The sequence below is a fragment of the Drosophila kikkawai genome, chromosome X, assembly GCF_030179895.1.
Source record: "Drosophila kikkawai strain 14028-0561.14 chromosome X, DkikHiC1v2, whole genome shotgun sequence".
In the NCBI taxonomy this organism is placed as follows: domain Eukaryota; kingdom Metazoa; phylum Arthropoda; class Insecta; order Diptera; family Drosophilidae; genus Drosophila; species Drosophila kikkawai.
In genome coordinates, this window is record NC_091733.1 from 9645043 (window position 1) to 9665749 (window position 20707).

A 20707-nucleotide genomic window follows, 5' to 3' on the forward strand; every position below is an offset into this window, starting at 1 on the left:
TGATTATTCTTCAGCTATCGATGATGTCTGCATATCGATATAACGAAAAAATGTCGATATAGTGTTACCAGCTTTCTTCACTAATAAAGCCATAACGCCTTTTGCAGCAGACCGTACGTGGAATTGAATAAAAATAAACAAAAATCGAAAGAAAACGTTTAAACAATGAGCAGTGAGAAGGCCGAAAAGGCCAAGATCAGTGCCCAGATCAAGCATGTGCCCAAGGATGCCCAGGTGATCATGTCCATACTCAAAGAGCTGAACATTCAGGAATACGAGCCGCGCGTCGTCAACCAGATGCTGGAGTTCACTTTCCGTAAGGCGACCCCGCCCCCGCCTCCACCTCTGCATTCCTGTAATATAATACAATTCGTTTACTTCCTGCAGGCTATGTGACCTGCATCCTGGACGACGCCAAGGTATATGCCAATCATGCGCGCAAGAAAACCATCGACCTGGACGACGTGCGTCTGGCCACTGAAATGACGCTGGACAAGAGCTTCACTGGCCCGCTACCGCGTCACGTTCTGGCCAAGGTGGCCGAGCTGCGCAACAACATGCCCCTGCCGCCCATCAAGCCCCATTGCGGCCTGCGTCTGCCGCCCGACCGTTACTGCCTCACCGGGGTCAACTACAAGCTACGCGCCACCAATCAGCCCAAAAAGATGACCAAATCGGCGTTGGAGGGGCGACCGCTCAAGACCGTCGTCAAGCCGGTGTCCAGTGCCAATGGTCCAAAGCGGATCCACTCGGTGGTGTCCAAGCAGCAGGTGGTGACCATACCCAAGCCCGTGATTAAGTTTACCACGACAACGACCACCAAGGTGGCAAGCAGCAACAGTGCCAGTGGCGGCGGAGCTGCTGGCGGTGGTGGAGGATCTGTGGGGGATGTGAAAAGCGAACCGAGCGGCGGCACCGGTGGCGGCGATCTCAAAATGGAAGTGGACAGCGATGCGGCGGCCGTGGGCAGTATTGCCAGTACATCGGGCGGCGGGGGCGGTGCCAGTGTCAGTGGCTCAAGCGCCTCCGGCGTGGCCGTTAAGCGGGAACGCGAGGAGGACGAGTTTGAGTTTACAGCGAACTAAGGAGCGCGAAGGCAGTAGATATTAAGACAAACATACGCAGAAATCGCCTTAGATCTAAGATTACCCAGAAATGTGTCTGAAAATAAGCCAGAGAGAAAGTAAAGACCACAGTTAACCATATGTATATTGGAGAAGGAAACACTCCACAGGCTACTTTTTGGTCGCATTTCTAAAGGTGTCAAAACCCCAGCGATATCTGTAACCCCCTCTTCATATATATTTTCACATCCTGCCGAAATCAAAAGCAAAGATAAACAAGTTTGAAATCGGAACATAAATTTAGAAGATCAAAATGTAAATAGAACGGAAAATGTATCTGAAATCGAACAGAATCGAGAACGCTCACCAAAACCAGCAAAGATTCATTTTAAATATATATATGTGTGTGTATTTTCAACATTCAAGCAATAATGTGCATTTTTATGAAGACTGAGAATCATTTCAGGGCCAGGATAATGCAGCAGCCGAGATCCATGATCTGCAGGTACTCTGAGCCGCCGTCCTGAAGGCGATAGCAGCTTTCCTGCAAGAAAAACAAAAACCCAATCAATATCATTTATAATCTCCTCTATCTCCTTGATTAACCTACACCCAACTTATCCAGAATCTTGGCCTTTTGGGGATCAGTGAGGTTTTGATGATGGACAATAAACTCGACAAACTGCTCCATCATTTGGCCCACACTGTAGGCGGAATAGCCAATCTCGCGAACAAACTGCTCCAGGCGCTCATAGTTGCCCGAGCGGCACACCTCCAGATAGTCCTCCAAATAGTAATCCGGTATAACGCCCGACATCTCGAACAGATCGGCCGTGTTGATGGTGTGCTCAGAGCCCTTCAGGCGATAGCATGACTGCAGCGTGGTAATGGCGCGACGCAGATCACCAGCCGAGATCTTAACAATGGACTTGTATGCATCCTCATCGATCTTGACGCCCTCCGAGTCGCAGATGTGCCTCAGGCGAGCTATTACCTTCTCCTCGCCCAGCGCCTTGAACCGAAACTTGGAGCAGCGCGACGTGATGGGCACAATGATGCGCGAAACGTAGTTGCAAATCAAACAGAAGCGCGTGCTGCGGCTCTCCTTTTCCATGGTGCGACGCAGAGCCGATTGGGCGGCATGTGTCATCGAGTCCGCCTCGTCCAGGATGATGATTTTGAAGGGCGGACAGGGCCGTCCGTCTGGACGCACACTGCTGGCCGACAGCTGTGAGAAGTTCTTGATCTTGGTGCGCACCACATTGATGCCACGCTCATCGGACGCGTTCAGCTCCAGTATGCGGTCCTTGTACATATCACCGAAAATCTGTCGGGCAGCTGCCAGAATGGTGCTCGTCTTTCCCGTACCCGGTGGTCCGTAGAGCAGCATGTTGGGCAAATCGCCGCCCTCGACGCACTTGCGCAGCACGGCCACCACCTCGGACTGCTCCACCACATCGTCCACGTTGCGGGGCCGACTAATAACAAGGAGCCATTACTACTAGGAGCATGTGCTTTTGCGCTGCCCACAAAAAAATGACTTACTATTTCTCCACCCAAGGAGCCGGTGGCTTACGTCTTTCCGCGGCTGCCCCCTGGACCTTTTCTCCATGTCCGACACTTGATTTGCCGGTCTTCAAAAATGCCTGCATGCTAGAGGAATGCTTTGAATTCAACAACAAACATAAAAAAAATAAATAAATAAAGAAAAGTTTGCCGCGTCCTGATTGCGCGCCTTTCGATAAAAACCGCGATCGAGGCGGACCGCCTATCGATTTTAGGGTTGCCAGGCAGCACTCCCAAATACACTGGAAGGGAAAAGTTATAAATTAAAATTAAATTGCAGGTAAAATTATAGATTCTACCTTGTGAACAAAAAGATAACGAGAATTTGTGGAATACTTAAACAAATAATTGGATATTGATTGCCATTGATTGATCCACTAATGGAGCTATCTATTTTTATTTTGATTAATTTATTTATGATTAAATAATCTAATAATATTTTTTCAACATCAATTTTATTTAGTGCCTTTTCAGAAAGATTAAAAAAATAAATTCCCAAAAATCCCAAAGTTTTTCTTTGAGTGCAAATCCGATAAGCGCCGATAGTTCGAAGTTGCAGCGCCTTGCAACACTGGGGCCCCCGCCGCTGCTGTTGTGTTTTTGTTTTTGTGTGTGCCTTTTTTTTTTGTTTTATTGCAAAGCTGATAACTGCTGGGTTTATAAAGGATATAAATAGAGCGGCGTCGCTGGCAGGGTGGACAAACATGATTAGCCGCCCAGCGCGTGCCTCCCAGTGTTTTATAAGAGCGCTCAATGCGATTTTGATTTGATTTCTGGCTCGTTCGACGTTCCCTTTGTTATTGTTGTTGTTCTTGTTGTTGCCTTGAACACAAACAACACATCCAACAGAAGCGTTTGCCAAAACCTCCGCCGCCGCAGTCGTCGTTGTTGTTATGTAAAGGCACGGAAGCGAAACGTTGGACACAAAGGCCAAAGCCAACGATCCTCATCATCTCCATATAGATATATACCATCCGGAAGCGCCGCACAGTTCGTTCTCCTCCCGGAGAGAGAGAGAGCAAGAGAGAGCGGGAGCAAACATCACGCGATTGTGTGAAAGTTTTCTTTCTTCACCTGCTCCCCCCAAAGTTTGTTTTCCACCTGTGTTTACCTTTCCCATCGCATGGATCTCTAAGACTCTCTCTCTCTCTCTTTACCCTTCCATCTTTCAGAGTTACGCGCAATGGCTGCCGCTGCAACAGGTTCGCCGCCCGAGGAGTCGGCAACTCCATCAGCTCCCGGCTCCTCGCCAGTGCCTGCCTCCGCCAGTGGACGCCACCAGCTGCGTCCTGTGAAGTATGACTATGCGGATTCCTTTGCCTGCACCTACATTGTCTCGGTGGTGGCCGCCTCCATAGCAGAGCTGGCCACCTATCCGCTGGACTTGACCAAGACGCGTCTGCAGATTCAGGGCGAGGCGGCTGCGGTGGCTTCGGTGGCCAAGACAAATGTGAGTATAAGAAGCCGAAAATGTATCCCAGATTATTGCTTGTTTTCTGTCTTTGTGATTATTGTTGTTGGTCACTCCACACTCCCCCATCCATGGCATTCCTTAATCCCCATTTGTTGCTCTCACATACCTAAGCTGAGCATGGAACGGCCCCTCTGATTTATCTCGTCCGGCGATAAGGTTTCGTATAATGTTTTGAGTTTTGTGTATCTGTGTGTGTGGAGGCGCGAGATAATGCTAATCGGAGTGGGCACGGCATGACCATGGTGATGGTGATATGGAAGATGATGTTTGCCGCTTAGCTACTGCTTGATGTCAACCCCCAACTACCAATTCCTTTGCCGCATCCGTAGTCCTTTGTTTTTGTTGTTGATAACTCACTACCTCCCACGTATGTGTGTGTGTGTGTGTGTGTGTGTGTGCCTGTTCTGCAGATAATACACAATGATCCAAAAACCAAAGCACAATTACCGATATCAAACGATTGATTACCATTTACCAGATGCAATACCGCGGCATGGTGGCCACCGCCTTCGGGATTGCGCGCGAGGAGGGCGCCCTGAAGCTGTGGCAGGGCGTGACGCCGGCGCTCTACCGACACCTTGTCTATAGGTGGGCATTTCCTCTCTCTCTCTCTCTCTCAAATCCTCCTCATCTTTCTAGCATCAGCACTAGCCAGCCGCCAACAGCAGCAGCATCAGCAGCAGCTCCAGTCCAGCCCAGCTCCAGCTTGAATCACCAGCCAGTTCTAAAACCAACTTATCCTTGCTCTCCCTGTCCATTCACAGCGGCGTGAGGATCTGCAGCTACGATTTGATGCGCAAGGAGTTCACAGAGAACGGCACCCAGGCGCTGCCCGTGTGGAAGTCAGCGCTATGCGGCGTCACCGCTGGTGCTGTGGCCCAATGGCTGGCCTCGCCCGCTGACCTCGTCAAGGTCCAGATCCAGATGGAGGGACGACGGCGGCTAATGGGCGAACCGCCGCGTGTGAATTCGGCAGGGCATGCCTTCCGGGAGATTGTGCAGCGAGGCGGCATTAAGGGTCTGTGGAAGGGCAGCATACCGAATGTGCAGCGTGCGGCGCTGGTGAATCTGGGAGATCTCACAACCTATGACACCATCAAGCACCTGATCATGCACCGCCTGCAGATGCCCGACTGCCATACCGTCCATGTGCTGGCCTCCGTGTGTGCCGGCTTCGTGGCTGCCATTATGGGCACGCCCGCGGATGTGGTGAAGACGCGTATCATGAACCAGCCCACCGACGAGAAGGGACGGTGAGTAAAATAAGAACTATTAAAAATAGTCTGGACAAAGATACATCTATCATTCTATTCCCTTTAGTGGCCTGCTGTACCGCGGATCCGTGGACTGCCTGCGCCAGACGGTGTCCAAGGAGGGCTTTGCGGCGCTTTACAAGGGCTTCCTGCCCTGCTGGATACGTATGGCACCGTGGTCGCTTACTTTTTGGCTGTCCTTCGAGCAGATCCGCAAGATGATCGGCGCCTCTGGTTACTAAGCCAGGAGGAGGAGGCCCCAATCTTCTATGTTTAGGTGACTGACTCCCCTGACCCAATAGATTCCACCTCAGACCTTAATCCCTACCCTTCTTTCCGTGCCTGAAAAAAGAAAGAAAAAAAAGAACCTTGAAGCTTAGTAGCAACTATCATCTACTCTGTCCAGTTTTAGTCTGTTATTCCCTCTCTTCTTAAATCATTCGGGTTTCTTTATATTATATATATATTTTGTTATTGTTGTTGCCTTAAGAAAATCATATAAACAAAAAAGTATATAAAAAACAATCAAAGTTTACAATAAAGAGCGAGAGAAACTTGTTATATTTCAAAGAAATTAAAGCCTATTTGAGATTTAAGTCTCCTTATTTCCAATGAGAAAGCGAAAAGGAAAGAGAGAACCGATATAGCTCTTTCAAGAAGGCAGAAATGATCAATAGATCGATGCTGAATCGATATTCAAAGCGAAAGTCGATATATAAATCGATTTTATTTCAAAATTGATTCTATAATCGTTTATCGATTTGTTTTGTAATCGATATATGTTTTCAGAATCAATTCAATCGAAAAAGATAGACAAAGGTGAAATTTTTTATTCATTCGTTTTTTTAATTGATTTTTTGTTTAGAAAAATCTGTTCACTAATCATCAATTTATTTCCAGCTCCAAAAAATTGATCGAACTTTTCGTTTAAAATACAACCGCCTTCCTTCCTCCTTAAATAATAATAATAAATGATAAGTGTTTCATTTTAATTTGAAATATTTGTTTACCTTGCGAAAGAGAAAGAGATAGAGTTTTTAATATTTTATAAATTGTCTTTTTCAGTTTTTTTTTTTTTTGGTATGTATATATTTCTAGACCAGCTCCAGTGCATTTTAAAGTAAATTATTGAAGTAAAAATTGAAAAAATTGGTAATATTAATACCTAGGAGACATACATACACACAGAGGCACACGAACACACATATATATATATATATAAATATATAATATATATAGACATATATTATATCCAAAAATTGCATTTACGTTTCGACTTCAAAGACTGTGGGAATAAGGGGAAAGCCTCTAACACTAAGCGGAACGGAAACCCAAGCTTCGTCAACTCTTCTGGAGGGTAGAGAGCGCGGGAATGAATGGCTGGCGACCGTGCTCGAGTGCTGGGTGCCTCCAAATTGGTCAAATCTCATCGTTGTTGAATCCAAAGTGTTTGTATTGCGTGTATGTGTGTGTGTGTGTTTGGTGTGTGCTTGACTAGATGCCGAGGAAAGTTAATCCGAATGCCAGGATACCTATTCCAATCCCAGCATCCAGTTGATGCCTTGTACTATGAAGAAGATGAGCGGCTGCCAGGCCACCAGCCAACGAATCCAGTCCAGCAGGCGTCCATACAAAACATGCGGTTTCTCCCAGCTGTATTATTGGGAGATATTCAAAGATATTCAAAATGTTTTATGGCATCCATAAAACAATGATGATTTAGCTTACGGATTGCGGAACATCTTTTGGAGATCAACCTTCTCCTTGCAGTAGGGACACGTTTGCTTCTTGCCCACAATGCACCAGCCCCGTATGCAGAACTCGTGGAACACATGGTTGCAGGACAGCTTGTAGGTGTTCTCGATAACACCCTCTTCCTTCTCGGAAACCAGCAACAGATTGCCGCAAACGGCGCAGACATTCTGATCCAAATGCCGTGTGGGAATGCCCTGTGGGGCGTAGTACTAAGCGGGAATAGATATCTGGGATTAGCAGGAGCTAAAACCGAAGCTGGGAGGCAATATAAACACTCACACCAATGGCCGCTGCCATTTTATCCGAACAAATCTCGGATATATCGCGGCCCAGGACACCGATGTATAGCCCATAGAAGCAGAACATCAGGCCCACATCCATCCAAGTATTCGGCGGCTGCGAGAACAGATAGTTCATCCCAAGAAAGGCGGCCATGATCACCAGATAGCCCACCAGGCCTAGGCCGTAGCTAAGTTTGTAGATAAAGTAGAACCACTTGTAGACCAGCCTGTAATATAACACGGATAAGATTTATCGATACGCCGCCACCCGTCTTATCGTCGTATGTATGTGACTCACCTGGGCGTTGTGCCCTGGATCGGCTTGCTGATGGCCCGGCGCATCACCAGTGCCGTTATGCAGGTGAACACCAGCCAGATGATAATGAAGCGCAGCCAGCCAAAGCTGCAGGAGATGATCAGCGGGATGAGCCACATGGCCAGCAGGGTGACAAAGGCGTAGGAGCTATAGTGGCGCTTTTTCCACTCCACAAGGATGATCTGAGCGATGAGCAAGGTGACAAACAGGATGATCACCATTTCCGAATGCATGGCATCGTGGCCGCGATGCTTTTCCACCATCATCTGGTGCTCAGCACTGTTCGAAGAGGAGGCGGAGGTAAAGGAGGAGGAGTTAGCAATTAGGGCTTCTTTAAGCTTCAATTTCAACACTCACCGCATGCGCTCCTCCGGCGACATCTCGTCCAGGGACTATAGTCGGGGCAAGGAAGTATCCATGAATCGGAAAAAAACCAATAGTAGTGCCAGGAAAACAAACTGAATGATTATGGAAAAACTCACCTTATTCAAGTCCACGGGCGCGTGCAGGTCCATGTGCTGCTGGTGCATCTTGTTGCCGTTGTATCCGCCGTATCCTGCCGCCGCCAATCCGCTGGACAATCCCACACGTCGTCTGCGTCGTTGCGTTATCTTGCCAACCTTGCTTGGTCTCGGTTTTAGCCACGAATTTCCTATTTCCTGGTCGAATTGAAAACAAATAATTACATTTTGTATTTGTGTGCGTGTCCAGCTGCCGTCGCAGCAGTGTTGTCAAGTTTTCAGAGTGACCAAAAAAAAAGCTAAAAGGTCGAAGCTTTTAATTTAAATATCTCTTTGGGATACAACATAACACCTGATGGGAAAAGTTAAGGAAATTAATCAGAGTCAAAAAATAAAAGTTATACTTTTTTTATATTTATTTTAGAAAAATAAAATAAAACAAATACGAAAAGCTGACGTGGCGGCAACTCTGATAGCACACAGCTGACAAATTATCGATAACAGATAGCTCTTCGTGTATTTACCAACACTGGCGGCGGCTTTGCATTTGTTTATATTTTTTTGTTTCGGGCAAAATTTTGATTTTTAAAAAGAGCAAATAACAATGCAAGTAGAGCACTGGGGCGCTGTCCCCGCGGAGGACGATGGCGGCCAACTGACTGCAGACAAATATGTGCCCACGGCTGCCAAGAAGCCCAAGCTAGACGAGATACGCCAGCGCGGTGAGATTCAGCCAGAGGACAACCAGTAAGCGTAAGCCATATGCAAATCGATTTCCCCGATTTACTAATCTTGGTCCTTCCCACACAGTCACCTGGTGGAGCTGAAGAGTTCTCTGGTCACCCAGACCATCGAGGTGATGAAGCAAACCGAGGTGCTCCAGTCCCTCATAGAAACCTATTCGAACAAAAATGTGAGTGTACCGGAGAAATCCCCTTTCAGAGCACAGAAATAATTGGGAATTGCATTTGCAGGGCTCTTCAAACTACCTGCTTAATCCCTGCCTCATGATACCCGAGGTGGACTTTCCGCCCGAAAACGCCGCCGATTTGGTGGGCGGCCAGAAGTTCCAGAAGCCCATCTGGTTCACGCCCACGGTAGATACGGCCTACTCCCGCGGTGATCCGCAGCCCTATCCGGAAATCTCCAGCCATGTCTGCCGTCAGGCGTTGCGCAAAGTAATGTGCGGCATGCTACGCCTGGCCGGCTTCACCGACTGCTCCGAGTCGGCAGTGCAACTGCTGACGGACGCCACCGAGGAGTTTCTGCGTAGCTTTATCGGCGAATATCGTGGCTTTTACGATGCGGAGCCGCGGCTACAGAAGTCAACGGTGCTGAAACTGGTGCCCCTGGAACGTGCCTATACGGGTGTGACGGGCACATCGCTGACCCAAGTCCATAACTATTACAAGCACAAGGTGATGGCCAGGAATCGCGTGGAGATTGGCGAATTCAACAGCGTTCTGCAGGAGTACGACAAACTGATGAAGGAGAGCCAGAGCAGTATGCTGCACAAGCAGCATCATAACGAGTTCAACGGCAGCGACTTCCTCAACATACTGGACAACAGTGCCACCGGCAGCAGCCAGAGCATGGGCGGACACAACACCATGGTGGGCGATATGCTGCAGGATCTGGGCGGCAGCACTGGCTCCAGTGGCACCGTCAGCTCACAGCAGATGCTGTACGGCCTGCTGGATAGCCAGATATCGTCTACCTCAACGATGACGACGGCCACAAGCGGCAATGGCAGTGCGAATGGCAATGGCAACGGCAATGGGAGTGGGGCAAGTGCAGGTGCAAGTGGAGGCCACGGGGCCACCACATTCCACGCCACCTTCGAGTCGTAATCAAAGCGCAAAGGAGCCTCAGCTCTCAGCTGTCAGCATTTGAATCCCCGCGCAGGGAACTGCCAATAACAATGCTGCTTCAAATACTCTTTAATTACACTTAAAAAAAAAAATAGAACGAGTGGAAGCCGGGCGCCGTCTTACTTAAGATCAGTTTACAAAATCAATTCGAACCTCAGGAAAGAGAGCCTCTCACAAAAAAAAAGAAAAGATATTCAAGTCGTAGGAATATAATTGAAAATGAAATAACTTTCTTATCACAAATCTCAGGCTTTATTCTTCCTTTTCCTGGCAATTTTCGACTCATTCCAATTGTTTTGGCGCCGGCGCTTTGTGAATTCGTTGGTGGGTTCGATGGCCAGCAGCTTGGCTCCCTTGGGATCCCCGCTTGATCTGTACTGGAAGAGCTTGTCCGGCCGTCGTTTCTTCTCTGCCCAGGCGAGCACGTCCTTGCCCTCCAATACGGACTGTCCGCTGACTGCCACGGCCTGGAGAAGGGTCGGCGTCGTGGATGGATCGTTGTCTTCGTCTATGGCTCGTCTCTTGATGGTTGGCTTTTTGCGTGGACCGGCTGGACCTTCCACCACCAAGTCGGCAATCAGATAACAATCGGCGTTGGACACCAGCTTGACTCCGCCCTCATCCTTCGCCCTCTTGTGATGCTTTGGTTTCTCTTGGCTTTCACAGAACTCGATTTGGCTTTGGATAATCCCACTCAGGCGGCTCCAAATGTGGGTCTGCATTTCCTTGGTGATCTGTAGATCGCTGGCCGGGGCATCCTGCTCCAGGTAGCGTTCGCTCTTGGCAGGCGGCACATCCTTGCTCGGCTCTTCCTCGCCTTCTCCCACTTTTGTGTGGCTTTGGAACATTGAATTGGTGAGCAGGGTGGTGTCCGCCGCCTCCAGAAACAGCCGCATCTGGGCATCATCCTCTGAATCGGAATCGGAGTCGCTGGCAGGCCGTTTTGTTTTGGTTTTTCCGGTCATCTTGTGTTGCGTTTGTTTACATTTGACGGCACGTGTGTGTGGGTTTGTGTTTGGCCGTTGTTCCACACTGCAACAGTGCTTAAGTAACGGTCATAGTGTTGAATAATGGCGAAATCGAAACTTGCGATCAGAAGACAAAATAATAAAACGTAAATTAAACTGCCCACTGCCCAAAAAGAAATCCAGCTCCAATGCCAGCTTAAAAAAGTACACCTTTATTGGACACCTCACATCTCTTCCTGCTACGCCATCGAGCTGCACAGGCCGCAGTTGCTCACCGGACACATCTTCATCTCCACATCCTCGCCGACGCGCACCACCGCCGCCATGCCGTTCTCCGAGTGCGGCGAGATGTGGCAGTGGAACATCCAGTAGCCAGGACTGTTGGTGTAAAACCGGAAGATCGTATAGCCAAAGGCGGGCACTTGGACCGAGTCCTTCAGCGGAGCACCACGGCCACGCCGCGGCAGCGGTGTCTTCCGGTCAATTTCCTCAATTTGTCCTACCTTCTGCTCACCCAGGACACCCATTCCCACCACCCGGAAGGTGTAGCCGTGCAGATGTATTGGATGCGGAGTGCTCGACAGGCTGGAGACGACGAACTCCACCTGCTGATTCGCCGGCACTTGGATCACGTTCGAGCATCGGCAGTGACGCTGCCGGCAGTTGAAGCCCAAGTCCGCCTGCTGGGAGCGATTGCAGAAGAACTGGCCAACGCCTAGGTTGCGGGTCTGCAGCAGCGACATCTTCGGCATGCTGAAGCTGATGTCGTCCATCTGGAAACGGAAGCCCTCGCCCTGCCGCACCTCGAACGCGTTCATGCTCGTGTAAAAGGTGGCCGTCGGCTGGATTTCCGGTTCCGGTCTCTGGGCATTGAGTGTGGCCAGGGAGATGGTCTTCCCGGGAGCACTGCCGTCAACAGCATCGCCCAGCTCATTGAGTGTAATGCCTGGTGCATCGTAGGCATAGCTAAGGGTGTGCGTGTCGAGGGCTCGAGTGTCCGCATCGCGATAATGCAGAACCGCCTCCTGGTGCAGCTGATTCTTCGCACAGAAGCTGTAGCCCTTGACCCGGATCCAGTAGTTGGCCACCTCCTGGTTGGCGTGCAGCACAAAGTCGAATCTCTCCGCACCGTGTAGCATGATCCGCTGCACTTCCACCGGCTCAATGTCGTTGCCATCGCTGGCGATCACCACCAGGTTGTGATTGTCAATGCTCAGGCTGATGGGGCAGTTGGAGACGCCATTGAAGATAACCCGGAATCGGTATCGCCCGCCCCTTACCACCGGGAAGTGAGCGTACAGCGTGGGCTTGACCACCTTGATGCCCTTCTTGAGGTTCCTACCCTTGCCATTGATCAGGATATTCTCGGCCACGCTCTCCACAAAGTTGTGCACCCAGTCCTGGATCATGATCACGTGCTCGGTGAGATCAAAGTCGTAGAGATGGGCGTGAGGATTTAGTTTCGGCGGCATACGGACCACCAGGGGGCCAGCCAGTCCGAAGGCTCGCTGATGCTCGGTGTGGCTGTGCCACCAATTGGTGCCGCCGTGATCCACCTCGAAGCGATAGCGAAAGGCCTGGCCCGCCTCAATGGGATACTGGGTGACATGGGGCACTCCGTCCATGAACGGAGTCAGGCGCTGATGCATGCCATGCCAGTGCACCGTCGTCGTCTCGTGCATGCTGTTGATCACATCCGCCACCACGGTATCCCCGTGACAGACCTCGATGCTCATCCCTGGCAGCTGGCCATTGACCACCATCACCTCGCTCTCCAAGCCATCGGCATATTTGCAGTCATCGTTTGTTCCCAGTTCCTCGGCCACTTTGATGCCATCAATGAACTCTTTGCCATTCAGCTTGAAGCGGTATTTGGACTGGAAGAGAGACAGGTAAGAGTTATTCACGACTTTTAGCTTCACCCACCTGGAGGTATCGCTTGCAGGTTTCCGCCATCGTGTCGTCGTAGTGCACCACCATGTAGTAGTAGCAGGTCATGGGCTGTTGATCGGCGCAGTCGCGCTTGCAGGGATGCCGCATATCCTTTTCGGCAACTCGCCACTGCGAGGACTCTGCCCCGCCGGACGACAGCTGTGGATACATCTGCATCACCCGCTCATATTTGCTCACGATCCGCTTGCCACTGGCATCTGGAAATTGCAAGAAATTTGTTAGTTGCCTCAAGGAGGAGGAGGTAAGGTCTTAAAATGTTCAAGTATGGCATTAAATTCATTCGAAAAACTTTAAAACCTGAATAGATATGGTTAAAACACCTTGAATGCCTTGAATTTGCACACTAATTAGGCAGAATGTGAAGACCAGTGTCTGCACCAAATTGAATTTCATGCTCGCATCCACTCGTATCTCTTGGAGGAAAATTTGTATATAGAAACAAAAAAAATAGTTGAAATGGGAACTATAGCGTGTCGCCTCTGTGGCTCTGTGGCTGAGGGCCAACTGTGACTGTTAATGGGCTTCCGGCATCGGTTACCTTTTTGTAAGTCACAGAGGAATTGCCGGAATCATCGTAGTACTCGGAATCGAAGTCGGAGTTGGGATGGGTTGCCTTGTCGGCATGTCGAACACCGCGTAGCAGTTAATTGAAGATTGTGAGTGCGACAAGCCGCCGGAGATGACGATTACCAACGCCGAGATACACGAATAATTTACCATGTCACACGGAGGCCGTCGCCCCGCTACTGTTTTTTTTTTTTTAGGCCCATTGGCCTAGTTTTTGCATTTGCCAAAAAAATATTGCCGCCTTGAAATTAATTTAAACTTTACAATAAATTCAAAAGATAACGGTTTTATAAATTCAAACTGTGCAGTGTTCTAAAACGCTCGCTGTTGGTCAGTGTTGCCAACTGCCCGTTGTTGACGTAACTGTTGAAAATTCAAAACGAATTGCATTTCATTCTAGAAATATGGAAAATCAACTTGTTTTTGACTGCTATCCCCCCGTATCAGTCAGCTGCCCCTCACACCTTGCCCCCTCGAATTGCGGCGCATATTTATCTGGCTTCTGATAGCAAGAGTTGTCGCCGTAGATTACATTTTAATTTCTGTGACGCTAATCAGAGCCGAGAGATGCAGGTTCACAGTATTTTCGCCAGAGCAGCCCCAGTCAGCTTCATTTTTTCCCCGGAGTTAAAAACCTGCTTTATCAAATAATTCTTTAAAAAAAGCAAGGGCGGAACCACGCCCATTTTCCAAAAAACAGTGGAAACGCTAACTCGCCTGGCTGGACACGAAGCAGTTCTGCCGGCAAGTTGGCAGCCTCGCCCTGCCGGCAGATTCCGTAATCGGTCGGGTGTGGTTCGAGTATCAGGTGTGGTTCGAATATCAGATGTGCTTCGCGCTTCAGATGTGGTTCGAGTATCTGGTTTCAAACTTTTTGAGATTTTTTAGGGGAAAAGCGTATTTTCAGCTGCCATAGGCGAACATCAACACGTCAACGCTTCTTCCTCTTCTTCGCAAAACAGCGGCAGCGGCGCAAGTCTTTTCCTCTCCGCAGAGTGAACAAATTAATAATCATCAGATAAATAAGTTATTGCGGGCGTCGGAAGCGTTATTCGGCGATTGGGCTCGCAACTGGAAAAGGACTCTCGCAGGGACAGCTCCGCTGGAAGCGAACCACCGAACGGGACACGTAAGTGGAAAGCGGTACTTGGAAGGAGGGGGAGCGGGGGCACAACACAGCACAGACAGCTGCTTGCGTTGCAAAAAAAAAAAAAATAGAAGTGATAGAAGAGCGAGAAGAGCGAGAATATCGGAAGAAATGTGGGAGTAGCGGAAAGGTTAATGCTCTTTTCCAGTTAAAATTTCTCAACAAGTTTCCCCGTAAATAATGTTCACCTGATGCCCGGTCGTCCCTCTGGCCCAAAAGTTGCCACATGGAATATTTAAACGCAGCAAAGTTGATTTTAAATTTTATTAAATTAAATATTTCAGTAAATAAAAAACGTTTCAGTCAATTTTTTCTTTTATATTCAAAGAAAAAACCAGAATAAATTCAAAACCTTATCTGCAACGATTCCAAGTATCAGCAATTCATCGGGAATATTCATTTTCACTGGAAAATGAAAGGTTCCCGAAAATCTTAGCAGATCTTTTAGGTTCCTATTTCTAACCAGCTTTTCTTTGATTTTCCAGAAGTGAAAAATGAAACTCCTGCTGGCTTTAAGCGCCTTGCTGGCGGCCATTGGCCTGTCACAGGGTGCCGCTGTCATGTCCGTGGACCTGGGCACCGAATGGATGAAGGTGGGCGTTGTGTCGCCCGGCGTGCCCATGGAGATAGCATTGAATCGCGAGTCGAAGCGCAAAACGCCAGCCATTCTGGCCTTCCGCAATGGAGTGCGAACCATTGGCGAGGATGCTCAGACGATTGGAATCAAGGATCCCAATTCGGCATACGGCTACCTGCTGGACTTGCTGGGCAAGACCATTGACAATCCCATTGTTGAACTGTACAGGTGAGTGGTCAAGTCAAGTAATGGGCCACGTCATGCCTCGGACACTCGGCTAATCTCCCCCTCTCTCCCTCTCCGTCTCTCCCTGGTAGGAAACGTTTCCCTTACTACAACATTATTGGCGATCCAGAGCGCAACACTGTGGTGTTCCGCAAAAGCGACACCGAGGAGTTCTCCGTGGAGGAGCTGGTGGCCCAAATGCTGGTCAAGGCCAAGCAGTTTGCCCAGGAGTCCACGCAGCAGCCCATCACCGAGTGTGTCCTCACTGTGCCCGGTTACTTTGGCCAGGCGGAGCGGGAGGCCCTCCTGGCTGCCGCCCAATTGGCCAATCTCAAGGTCCTGCAGCTAATTAACGACTATGCGGCGGTGGCCCTCAACTATGGTGTGTTCCATCGCGGCGAGATCAATGAGACGGCTCAGTATTTCCTTTTCTACGACATGGGCGCCTACAAGACCTCGGCCGCCGTGGTCAGCTACCAGCTGGTGAAGGATAAGCAGACCAAGGAGGTGAATCCAGTTGTCCAGGTGCTAGGCGTGGGCTTCGATCGGACGCTCGGTGGCTTGGAGATTCAGCTGAGGCTGCGCGACTACTTGGCCGCCGAGTTTAATGCCCTGAAAAAGACCAAAACCGATGTGACCACTAGTCCGCGCGCCCTGGCCAAGCTCTTCAAGGAGGCCGGACGCCTCAAGAATGTCCTGTCGGCGAACACCGATCACTATGCCCAGATCGAGAATCTGCTGGAGGATATTGACTTTAAGCTGGCGGTTTCCCGCGAGAAGCTGGAGGAGATCTGTGCGGACCTTTGGCCGAGGACTACAAAGCCGCTGGAGCAGGCTCTGGCTTCGTCGCACCTCAGTCTGGATGTGATCAATCAGGTTATCTTGTTTGGCGGTGGCACCCGTGTGCCCCGTGTCCAGGAGACTATCAAGGCACTGATCAAGCAGGAGCTGGGCAAGAACCTCAACGCTGACGAGTCCGCCACCATGGGAGCTGTGTACAAGGCGGCCGATCTTTCGGCCGGTTTCAAGGTGAAGAAGTTTGTGGTCAAGGATGCGGTGCTGTATCCCTTGCAGGTCTCGTTCGAGCGGGATCCCGGTGATGGTGCCGCCGTTAAGCAGGTGAAGCGAGTCCTCTTCGCCCTGATGAATCCGTATCCGCAGAAGAAGGTTATCACCTTCAACAAGCACACCGATGACTTTGAGTTCTTTGTCAACTACGCCGACCTGGATCGTTACAGCCAGGGGGATATCACTGCCCTGGGCAGCCTGAATGTGACCAAGGTGGAGCTGAAGCAGGTCAAGGAGCTGCTGGAGAAGTCCAAGCAGGATCTGGTGGACAACAAAGGCATCAAGGCGTACTTCTATCTCGATGACTCGGGGATTTTCCGTTGCACAAACGTGGAGTATGTGTACGACAAGCAGAAGCTCGAGGAGGAGGCCGAGGATGACGACGGCAGCACGCTTTCCAAGCTGGGCAGCACGCTGAGCAAGCTCTTCACCAAGGATGGAGAGGAGAAGAAGGACAAAAAGGATGACAACGAGGAGCCAGAGGAGCCCACTGCCACCGGCGAGGAGCCGCCCAAGGCCGAGGAGGAGAAGCCCAAGCAGGCAGAACAGGCCGAAGAGGAGGCCACCAGCAAGGAGCCCAAGTCCGAGGAGAACAAGCCTGATCTCGATGATGCCAAGAAGAAGAACGAGACCATTAAGCTGGTAACAGTCAAGACCCCGGTGACATACCAATCGCAGGTGCAGTTCACAGCTCCGCTTGCCGGCACCGGCTACGACAGCTCCCTGGCCAAGCTGACGGCCATCAATCAGGCGGAGGAGCAGCGAGTGCGCCTGGAATCCGCCTTCAACTCCCTGGAATCGCACATCATCGAGGTGCAGCAAAAGCTGGACGAGGACTCGTATGCCAGCTGCGTTACCGCCGAGGAAAAGGAGAAGCTGCTGGCCGAGTGCAGCACCCTGGGCGAGTGGCTATACGAGGATCTGGAGGATCCCAAGGCGGAGATCTACGAGGAAAAGCTGGCGCAGCTGAAGAAGCTCTCCAACGTCTTCCTCGCCCGCCACTGGGAGCACGAGGAGCGACCGGAGGCCATCAAGGCGCTCAAGGGCATGCTCGAGCATTCGGAGAAGTTCCTTGCCACCGGACGCAATCTCACCAAGGAGACCAATCCCGATAAGGATGTTTACACCCAGGTGGAGATCGACACCCTGGCCAAGGTGATCGATGAGACCAGCGCCTGGCTAAAGACCGAGACGGCCGCGCAAAAGAAGTTGGCCAAAAACGCCGACATTCGACTGACTGTCAAGGATATCACCGACAAGATGAGCCTGCTGGATCGCGAGATCAAGTATCTGGTAAACAAGTCCAAGATCTGGAAGCCCAAGGCCAAGCCAACAGCCGCCGCCGGCGACAAGGACAAGAAGAAGGATAAGGACGGAGGCGAGGAGGCGTCGTCTGGCGACGGTGCCACGACGGAGGAGACGGCGGAAGAGCAGCAGGAGCAGCCTGAGCAAGAGCCCGTCGAGGAGATCACACCCACGCCCGCCGGCACGGAAGAGGACAAGACGCCGCACAGTGAACTGTAAGCGGGTTGTGATAATGGTGATGAGCAGCTGAAGCCGGAGCAGCACAAGGCCAGGGACCTGGCCCAAAAATTCGAGGGGGGGGTGCAAAAAACACATCGGGGGGCAAGGTCAGGCCCCGGCCGCAGGCTTAACTTCTATGATTTTTTCACTTGTATGTATTCAAGCTAGCTAAAGTCGGGGTGCCACAACTACGCTACTTCTAACTCTAATTCTAAACACATGAAACACACACAAGATGCAAAAAGCGTAAATGTAAATGTAAAAAATACACCATTTTCCATACCATTCCGCTGTGCTTTCGGTTGCACAGGAAATACAAGACTTGAAGTACTCACCTGTGCGACTCCTGGTCTCTTTCTCTCTCTTAATGTAGACGCAGCACTCTATATATACACATATAATGCATCCACTATATCGATTTACTTGTACTTGTATTTGTAGCGAAGGTAGCGAAACGAATTGGGGCGGACGGAGGAGAGAGTGGAAGAGCTCAAACATAGGATTGTAACAATAAATCTGAAATTTGAATAAAGTTTGTATTTGTATTTATTATTGATTTTGTAAAGTTTTTATTTCTTTAAGGAACATGCACCCCTTCTAGATCTAACATTAGTTTTTACATTTTTGTTTCGCCTTTCCAAGTTTGAGTGTTAATTAGCAAAGCCAGCTCCCTGGGCTTCTGGGCAATTCGGACTCCATTGAAGATAGTCAGGAGTGGTAGCCGCATCGTACTCCTGCACCAGGCAGTCGACCGTCTCGCGGGCATCGTCGAGATCCGAGAGATCGTCCTTGAACATGGACACGCGCCGAAAATTATCAACGAAAGCGTTGCGCTTCTTAAGCTTGTCAAACTGCGTAAGGGCTCGCTCAAACAGGGCACTAATCCCAGTGTTATTGGCCATCATGAGGCCGGACACTTTGTGCGGCATTTGGACAAAGGGCGAACTGCGCGAGACGGCCACCTGAATGCTGGCAGGGCCCCAGGGTATAAAGTTGACCAACTTGCGCTCGCGAATGCGCTGCAGCGACTTGTCAACCTGCGATGGATCCACCTCGCCCTGGATGATATTCAAGATGCCAATATAGCAGGTTTCCTTCTGCTTGTCCTTCTTGTCGGTCACGGTGGAGACCATCATGTTCTGCGGCTGCAGCAGGCGACGCATCACGTCCAGGACAGTGGTCTTGCGCACACTGGTTGTGGTCTGGAAAAGATAACAAGATAAGCCAGGGATTAAGAACACCCGTCCAACCCACCTCCATGTCCGTGTTCAATGGTGTGTATCCCGTCATGAAGAAGTGCAGACGTGGAGTGGGAATAAGCGGGGCCGTCAGGCCGATCAAAGTGTTATTCATGTATGATGGATAGCGCAAAGTGGTGGTGCTGACGGTCATAATGGTGGACACCAGGTTGTTGATCTGATGGAATGTCGGAGTCTGGATGTGGAGGCGGTCCGTGGCGATACGGTTCAGTGCAGTGTTGTCCAGAACGACAACACTGTCGGCGCACTCCGTCAGACGCTTGAGCGTGAGAATCGAGTTGTACGGCTGGACGACCACATCGCTGACCTCGTCCTGATTGGGGAAAACGCTATACGTCTGGATGAGCTTCTTCTCGTAGCGATCCGCCAGGCGCTCAAGGACAAACGAGCCCATGCCAGACCCGGTGCCGCCGGCGATCGAGTGGCAGAGGACAAAGCCCTCCAGCGAATCGCTGTTCTCTGCCTCACGATCGATGATGTCGAACACCTCCTCCTGGAAGCGCTCACCCTGGCTGAAGCCGGAGGCCCAGTTGTTGCCGGCTCCGCCGCCGTCCTTCGAGAGGAACACATTCTCCTGGTTGTAGAGCTAGCCCATTAAATGGATTATATATGTAGTTATACGTAATATGAAAAAGAAACAACAAAAAAGGCAAAGGAGTGTGCGTTACCTTGGCATAGGGCGAGGTATTGATGCTCTGGATGACACGGGGTTCAAGGTCAATGAGCACCGCACGTGGAATGTAGTGGCTGTCGTCAGCCTGATAGAAGAACACATCCTTGCGGTCCTGGGCATCGGTGGCAAAGTCCTCGAGGACGCCATTGGGCGAGATGCCGTGTTCGAGGCACAGCCTCTTCCAAAACTCGAATCCAACTGCGCAGGTGCGCGGATTAGCGATCTCTTCCTTTATCTCTTAATTATTACTTTTATTGGAAACTCACCCTGATTGCCGCATTGGCCCAACTGCAAGGTTATTATTTCGCTTGGCATTTTCTCGGCAAATTTCCAGCAGACAAGTTTTTTTTACCTTTACTTTTTTCCTCTTTTCTTCCGTTTGCTTCACACACCGAACCCAACGGTCCTTCGATAAGTTTAAGCGAACGGGAGGTGGAAAGTAATTCAAAATTGGAATACGGTATCACAAGTTTAACGATGGTTGTGTTCTTGGTTCAAGCTTATTTTTAAAGGAATTAGTCGCAAATTTGTACATCTAAAATCCTTTAAAATATATTTATATACTTGTATATATAATAAGCATAGGCGGATGACAATATTTGAAGGAAAAAGGGAAGCTCACTAAAATAATACGATAAGTGAATTGCTAAATTTGCAATTATGTTCGATATGGTGCAAGTTCAAGTTTATATTTCTAGCCCAAAT

General features: G+C 49.9%; 9 protein-coding genes across 9 annotated transcripts; 4 read left to right on the forward strand and 5 right to left on the reverse strand.

Moving 5' to 3' along the window:
* Window positions 1-78: 78 nt before the first annotated feature.
* On the forward strand, window positions 79-1496 carry Taf9 (TBP-associated factor 9). The gene is made up of 2 exons (XM_017179446.3): window positions 79-316; window positions 388-1496. Exons 1-2 carry the CDS (start codon window positions 166-168, stop codon window positions 1083-1085), a joined length of 849 nt encoding a protein of 282 aa, XP_017034935.1. The 5' UTR covers window positions 79-165; the 3' UTR covers window positions 1086-1496.
* LOC108083586 (uncharacterized) lies at window positions 1447-2828 on the reverse strand. Its single transcript, XM_017179445.1, has 3 exons — window positions 2610-2828; window positions 1675-2542; window positions 1447-1608 (listed from the first exon to the last, which is right to left on the reverse strand). The coding sequence occupies exons 1-3, from the start codon at window positions 2714-2716 to the stop codon at window positions 1522-1524; spliced, it is 1062 nt and encodes a 353-aa protein (XP_017034934.1). The 5' UTR covers window positions 2717-2828; the 3' UTR covers window positions 1447-1521.
* A 366-nt stretch (window positions 2829-3194) lies between these two features.
* On the forward strand, window positions 3195-5924 carry Ucp4A (Uncoupling protein 4A). Its single transcript, XM_017179257.3, has 5 exons — window positions 3195-3718; window positions 3803-4080; window positions 4583-4692; window positions 4869-5357; window positions 5425-5924. The coding sequence occupies exons 2-5, from the start codon at window positions 3814-3816 to the stop codon at window positions 5597-5599; spliced, it is 1041 nt and encodes a 346-aa protein (XP_017034746.1). The 5' UTR covers window positions 3195-3718; window positions 3803-3813; the 3' UTR covers window positions 5600-5924.
* Window positions 5925-6386: 462 nt separating this feature from the next.
* Window positions 6387-8441, reverse strand: LOC108083471 (E3 ubiquitin ligase Rnf121). Its single transcript, XM_017179259.3, has 6 exons — window positions 8192-8441; window positions 8067-8101; window positions 7692-7988; window positions 7392-7620; window positions 7086-7321; window positions 6387-7010 (listed from the first exon to the last, which is right to left on the reverse strand). The coding sequence occupies exons 1-6, from the start codon at window positions 8237-8239 to the stop codon at window positions 6890-6892; spliced, it is 966 nt and encodes a 321-aa protein (XP_017034748.1). The 5' UTR covers window positions 8240-8441; the 3' UTR covers window positions 6387-6889.
* Window positions 8442-8636: 195 nt separating this feature from the next.
* On the forward strand, window positions 8637-10170 carry Spt7. Its single transcript, XM_017179256.3, has 3 exons — window positions 8637-8917; window positions 8981-9083; window positions 9145-10170. The coding sequence occupies exons 1-3, from the start codon at window positions 8775-8777 to the stop codon at window positions 10018-10020; spliced, it is 1122 nt and encodes a 373-aa protein (XP_017034745.1). The 5' UTR covers window positions 8637-8774; the 3' UTR covers window positions 10021-10170.
* Window positions 10171-10250: 80 nt separating this feature from the next.
* Window positions 10251-11083, reverse strand: LOC108083472 (uncharacterized). The gene has a single exon (XM_017179260.2). It carries the CDS (start codon window positions 11004-11006, stop codon window positions 10287-10289), a length of 720 nt encoding a protein of 239 aa, XP_017034749.1. The 5' UTR covers window positions 11007-11083; the 3' UTR covers window positions 10251-10286.
* A 115-nt stretch (window positions 11084-11198) lies between these two features.
* Mco4 (Multicopper oxidase 4) lies at window positions 11199-14046 on the reverse strand. The gene is made up of 3 exons (XM_017179255.3): window positions 13283-14046; window positions 12936-13159; window positions 11199-12886 (listed from the first exon to the last, which is right to left on the reverse strand). The coding sequence occupies exons 1-3, from the start codon at window positions 13353-13355 to the stop codon at window positions 11249-11251; spliced, it is 1935 nt and encodes a 644-aa protein (XP_017034744.1). The 5' UTR covers window positions 13356-14046; the 3' UTR covers window positions 11199-11248.
* A 417-nt stretch (window positions 14047-14463) lies between these two features.
* On the forward strand, window positions 14464-18626 carry Grp170 (Grp170 co-chaperone). The gene is made up of 3 exons (XM_017179287.3): window positions 14464-14658; window positions 15162-15481; window positions 15571-18626. The coding sequence occupies exons 2-3, from the start codon at window positions 15171-15173 to the stop codon at window positions 18068-18070; spliced, it is 2811 nt and encodes a 936-aa protein (XP_017034776.1). The 5' UTR covers window positions 14464-14658; window positions 15162-15170; the 3' UTR covers window positions 18071-18626.
* On the reverse strand, window positions 18599-20562 carry LOC108083490 (tubulin gamma-2 chain-like). The gene is made up of 4 exons (XM_017179289.3): window positions 20269-20562; window positions 19998-20200; window positions 19325-19915; window positions 18599-19272 (listed from the first exon to the last, which is right to left on the reverse strand). Exons 1-4 carry the CDS (start codon window positions 20315-20317, stop codon window positions 18721-18723), a joined length of 1395 nt encoding a protein of 464 aa, XP_017034778.1. The 5' UTR covers window positions 20318-20562; the 3' UTR covers window positions 18599-18720.
* Between the last annotated feature and the right edge of the window lie 145 nt (window positions 20563-20707).

Bases quoted from the DNA above. Each gene is read 5' to 3' on its own strand.
- Spt7 (XM_017179256.3), top strand. From the start codon at position 8,775: ATGCAAGTAGAGCACTGGGGCGCTGTCCCCGCGGAGGACGATGGCGGC. The intron at 8,918-8,980 runs GTAAGCGTAAGC...CTTCCCACACAG, and splicing joins ATTCAGCCAGAGGACAACCA to TCACCTGGTGGAGCTGAAGA. The intron at 9,084-9,144 runs GTGAGTGTACCG...TTGCATTTGCAG, and splicing joins AAACCTATTCGAACAAAAAT to GGCTCTTCAAACTACCTGCT.
- LOC108083586 (XM_017179445.1), bottom strand. From the start codon at position 2,716: ATGCAGGCATTTTTGAAGACCGGCAAATCAAGTGTCGGACATGGAGAA. The intron at 2,543-2,609 runs GTAAGTCATTTT...CCTTGTTATTAG, and splicing joins GCTCCTTGGGTGGAGAAATA to TCGGCCCCGCAACGTGGACG. The intron at 1,609-1,674 runs GTAGGTTAATCA...TTTTTCTTGCAG, and splicing joins AGATTCTGGATAAGTTGGGT to GAAAGCTGCTATCGCCTTCA.
- Mco4 (XM_017179255.3), bottom strand. From the start codon at position 13,355: ATGAAATTCAATTTGGTGCAGACACTGGTCTTCACATTCTGCCTAATT. The intron at 13,160-13,282 runs GTGTTTTAACCA...TGCAATTTCCAG, and splicing joins GCAAATTCAAGGCATTCAAG to ATGCCAGTGGCAAGCGGATC. The intron at 12,887-12,935 runs GTGGGTGAAGCT...TCTCTCTTCCAG, and splicing joins CCTGCAAGCGATACCTCCAG to TCCAAATACCGCTTCAAGCT.
- LOC108083490 (XM_017179289.3), bottom strand. From the start codon at position 20,317: ATGCCAAGCGAAATAATAACCTTGCAGTTGGGCCAATGCGGCAATCAG. The intron at 19,916-19,997 runs GTAACGCACACT...TTAATGGGCTAG, and splicing joins ATACCTCGCCCTATGCCAAG to CTCTACAACCAGGAGAATGT. The intron at 19,273-19,324 runs GTGGGTTGGACG...TATCTTTTCCAG, and splicing joins CATTGAACACGGACATGGAG to ACCACAACCAGTGTGCGCAA.
- LOC108083471 (XM_017179259.3), bottom strand. From the start codon at position 8,239: ATGCACCAGCAGCACATGGACCTGCACGCGCCCGTGGACTTGAATAAG. The intron at 8,102-8,191 runs GTGAGTTTTTCC...CCCCGACTATAG, and splicing joins CGCCCGTGGACTTGAATAAG to TCCCTGGACGAGATGTCGCC. The intron at 7,989-8,066 runs GTGAGTGTTGAA...CTCTTCGAACAG, and splicing joins TCGCCGGAGGAGCGCATGCG to TGCTGAGCACCAGATGATGG.
- Ucp4A (XM_017179257.3), top strand. From the start codon at position 3,814: ATGGCTGCCGCTGCAACAGGTTCGCCGCCCGAGGAGTCGGCAACTCCA. The intron at 4,693-4,868 runs GTGGGCATTTCC...GTCCATTCACAG, and splicing joins TACCGACACCTTGTCTATAG to CGGCGTGAGGATCTGCAGCT. The intron at 5,358-5,424 runs GTGAGTAAAATA...TATTCCCTTTAG, and splicing joins CCCACCGACGAGAAGGGACG to TGGCCTGCTGTACCGCGGAT.
- Grp170 (XM_017179287.3), top strand. From the start codon at position 15,171: ATGAAACTCCTGCTGGCTTTAAGCGCCTTGCTGGCGGCCATTGGCCTG. The intron at 15,482-15,570 runs GTGAGTGGTCAA...TCTCCCTGGTAG, and splicing joins CCCATTGTTGAACTGTACAG to GAAACGTTTCCCTTACTACA.
- LOC108083472 (XM_017179260.2), bottom strand. From the start codon at position 11,006: ATGACCGGAAAAACCAAAACAAAACGGCCTGCCAGCGACTCCGATTCC.
- Taf9 (XM_017179446.3), top strand. From the start codon at position 166: ATGAGCAGTGAGAAGGCCGAAAAGGCCAAGATCAGTGCCCAGATCAAG. The intron at 317-387 runs GTAAGGCGACCC...TACTTCCTGCAG, and splicing joins GATGCTGGAGTTCACTTTCC to GCTATGTGACCTGCATCCTG.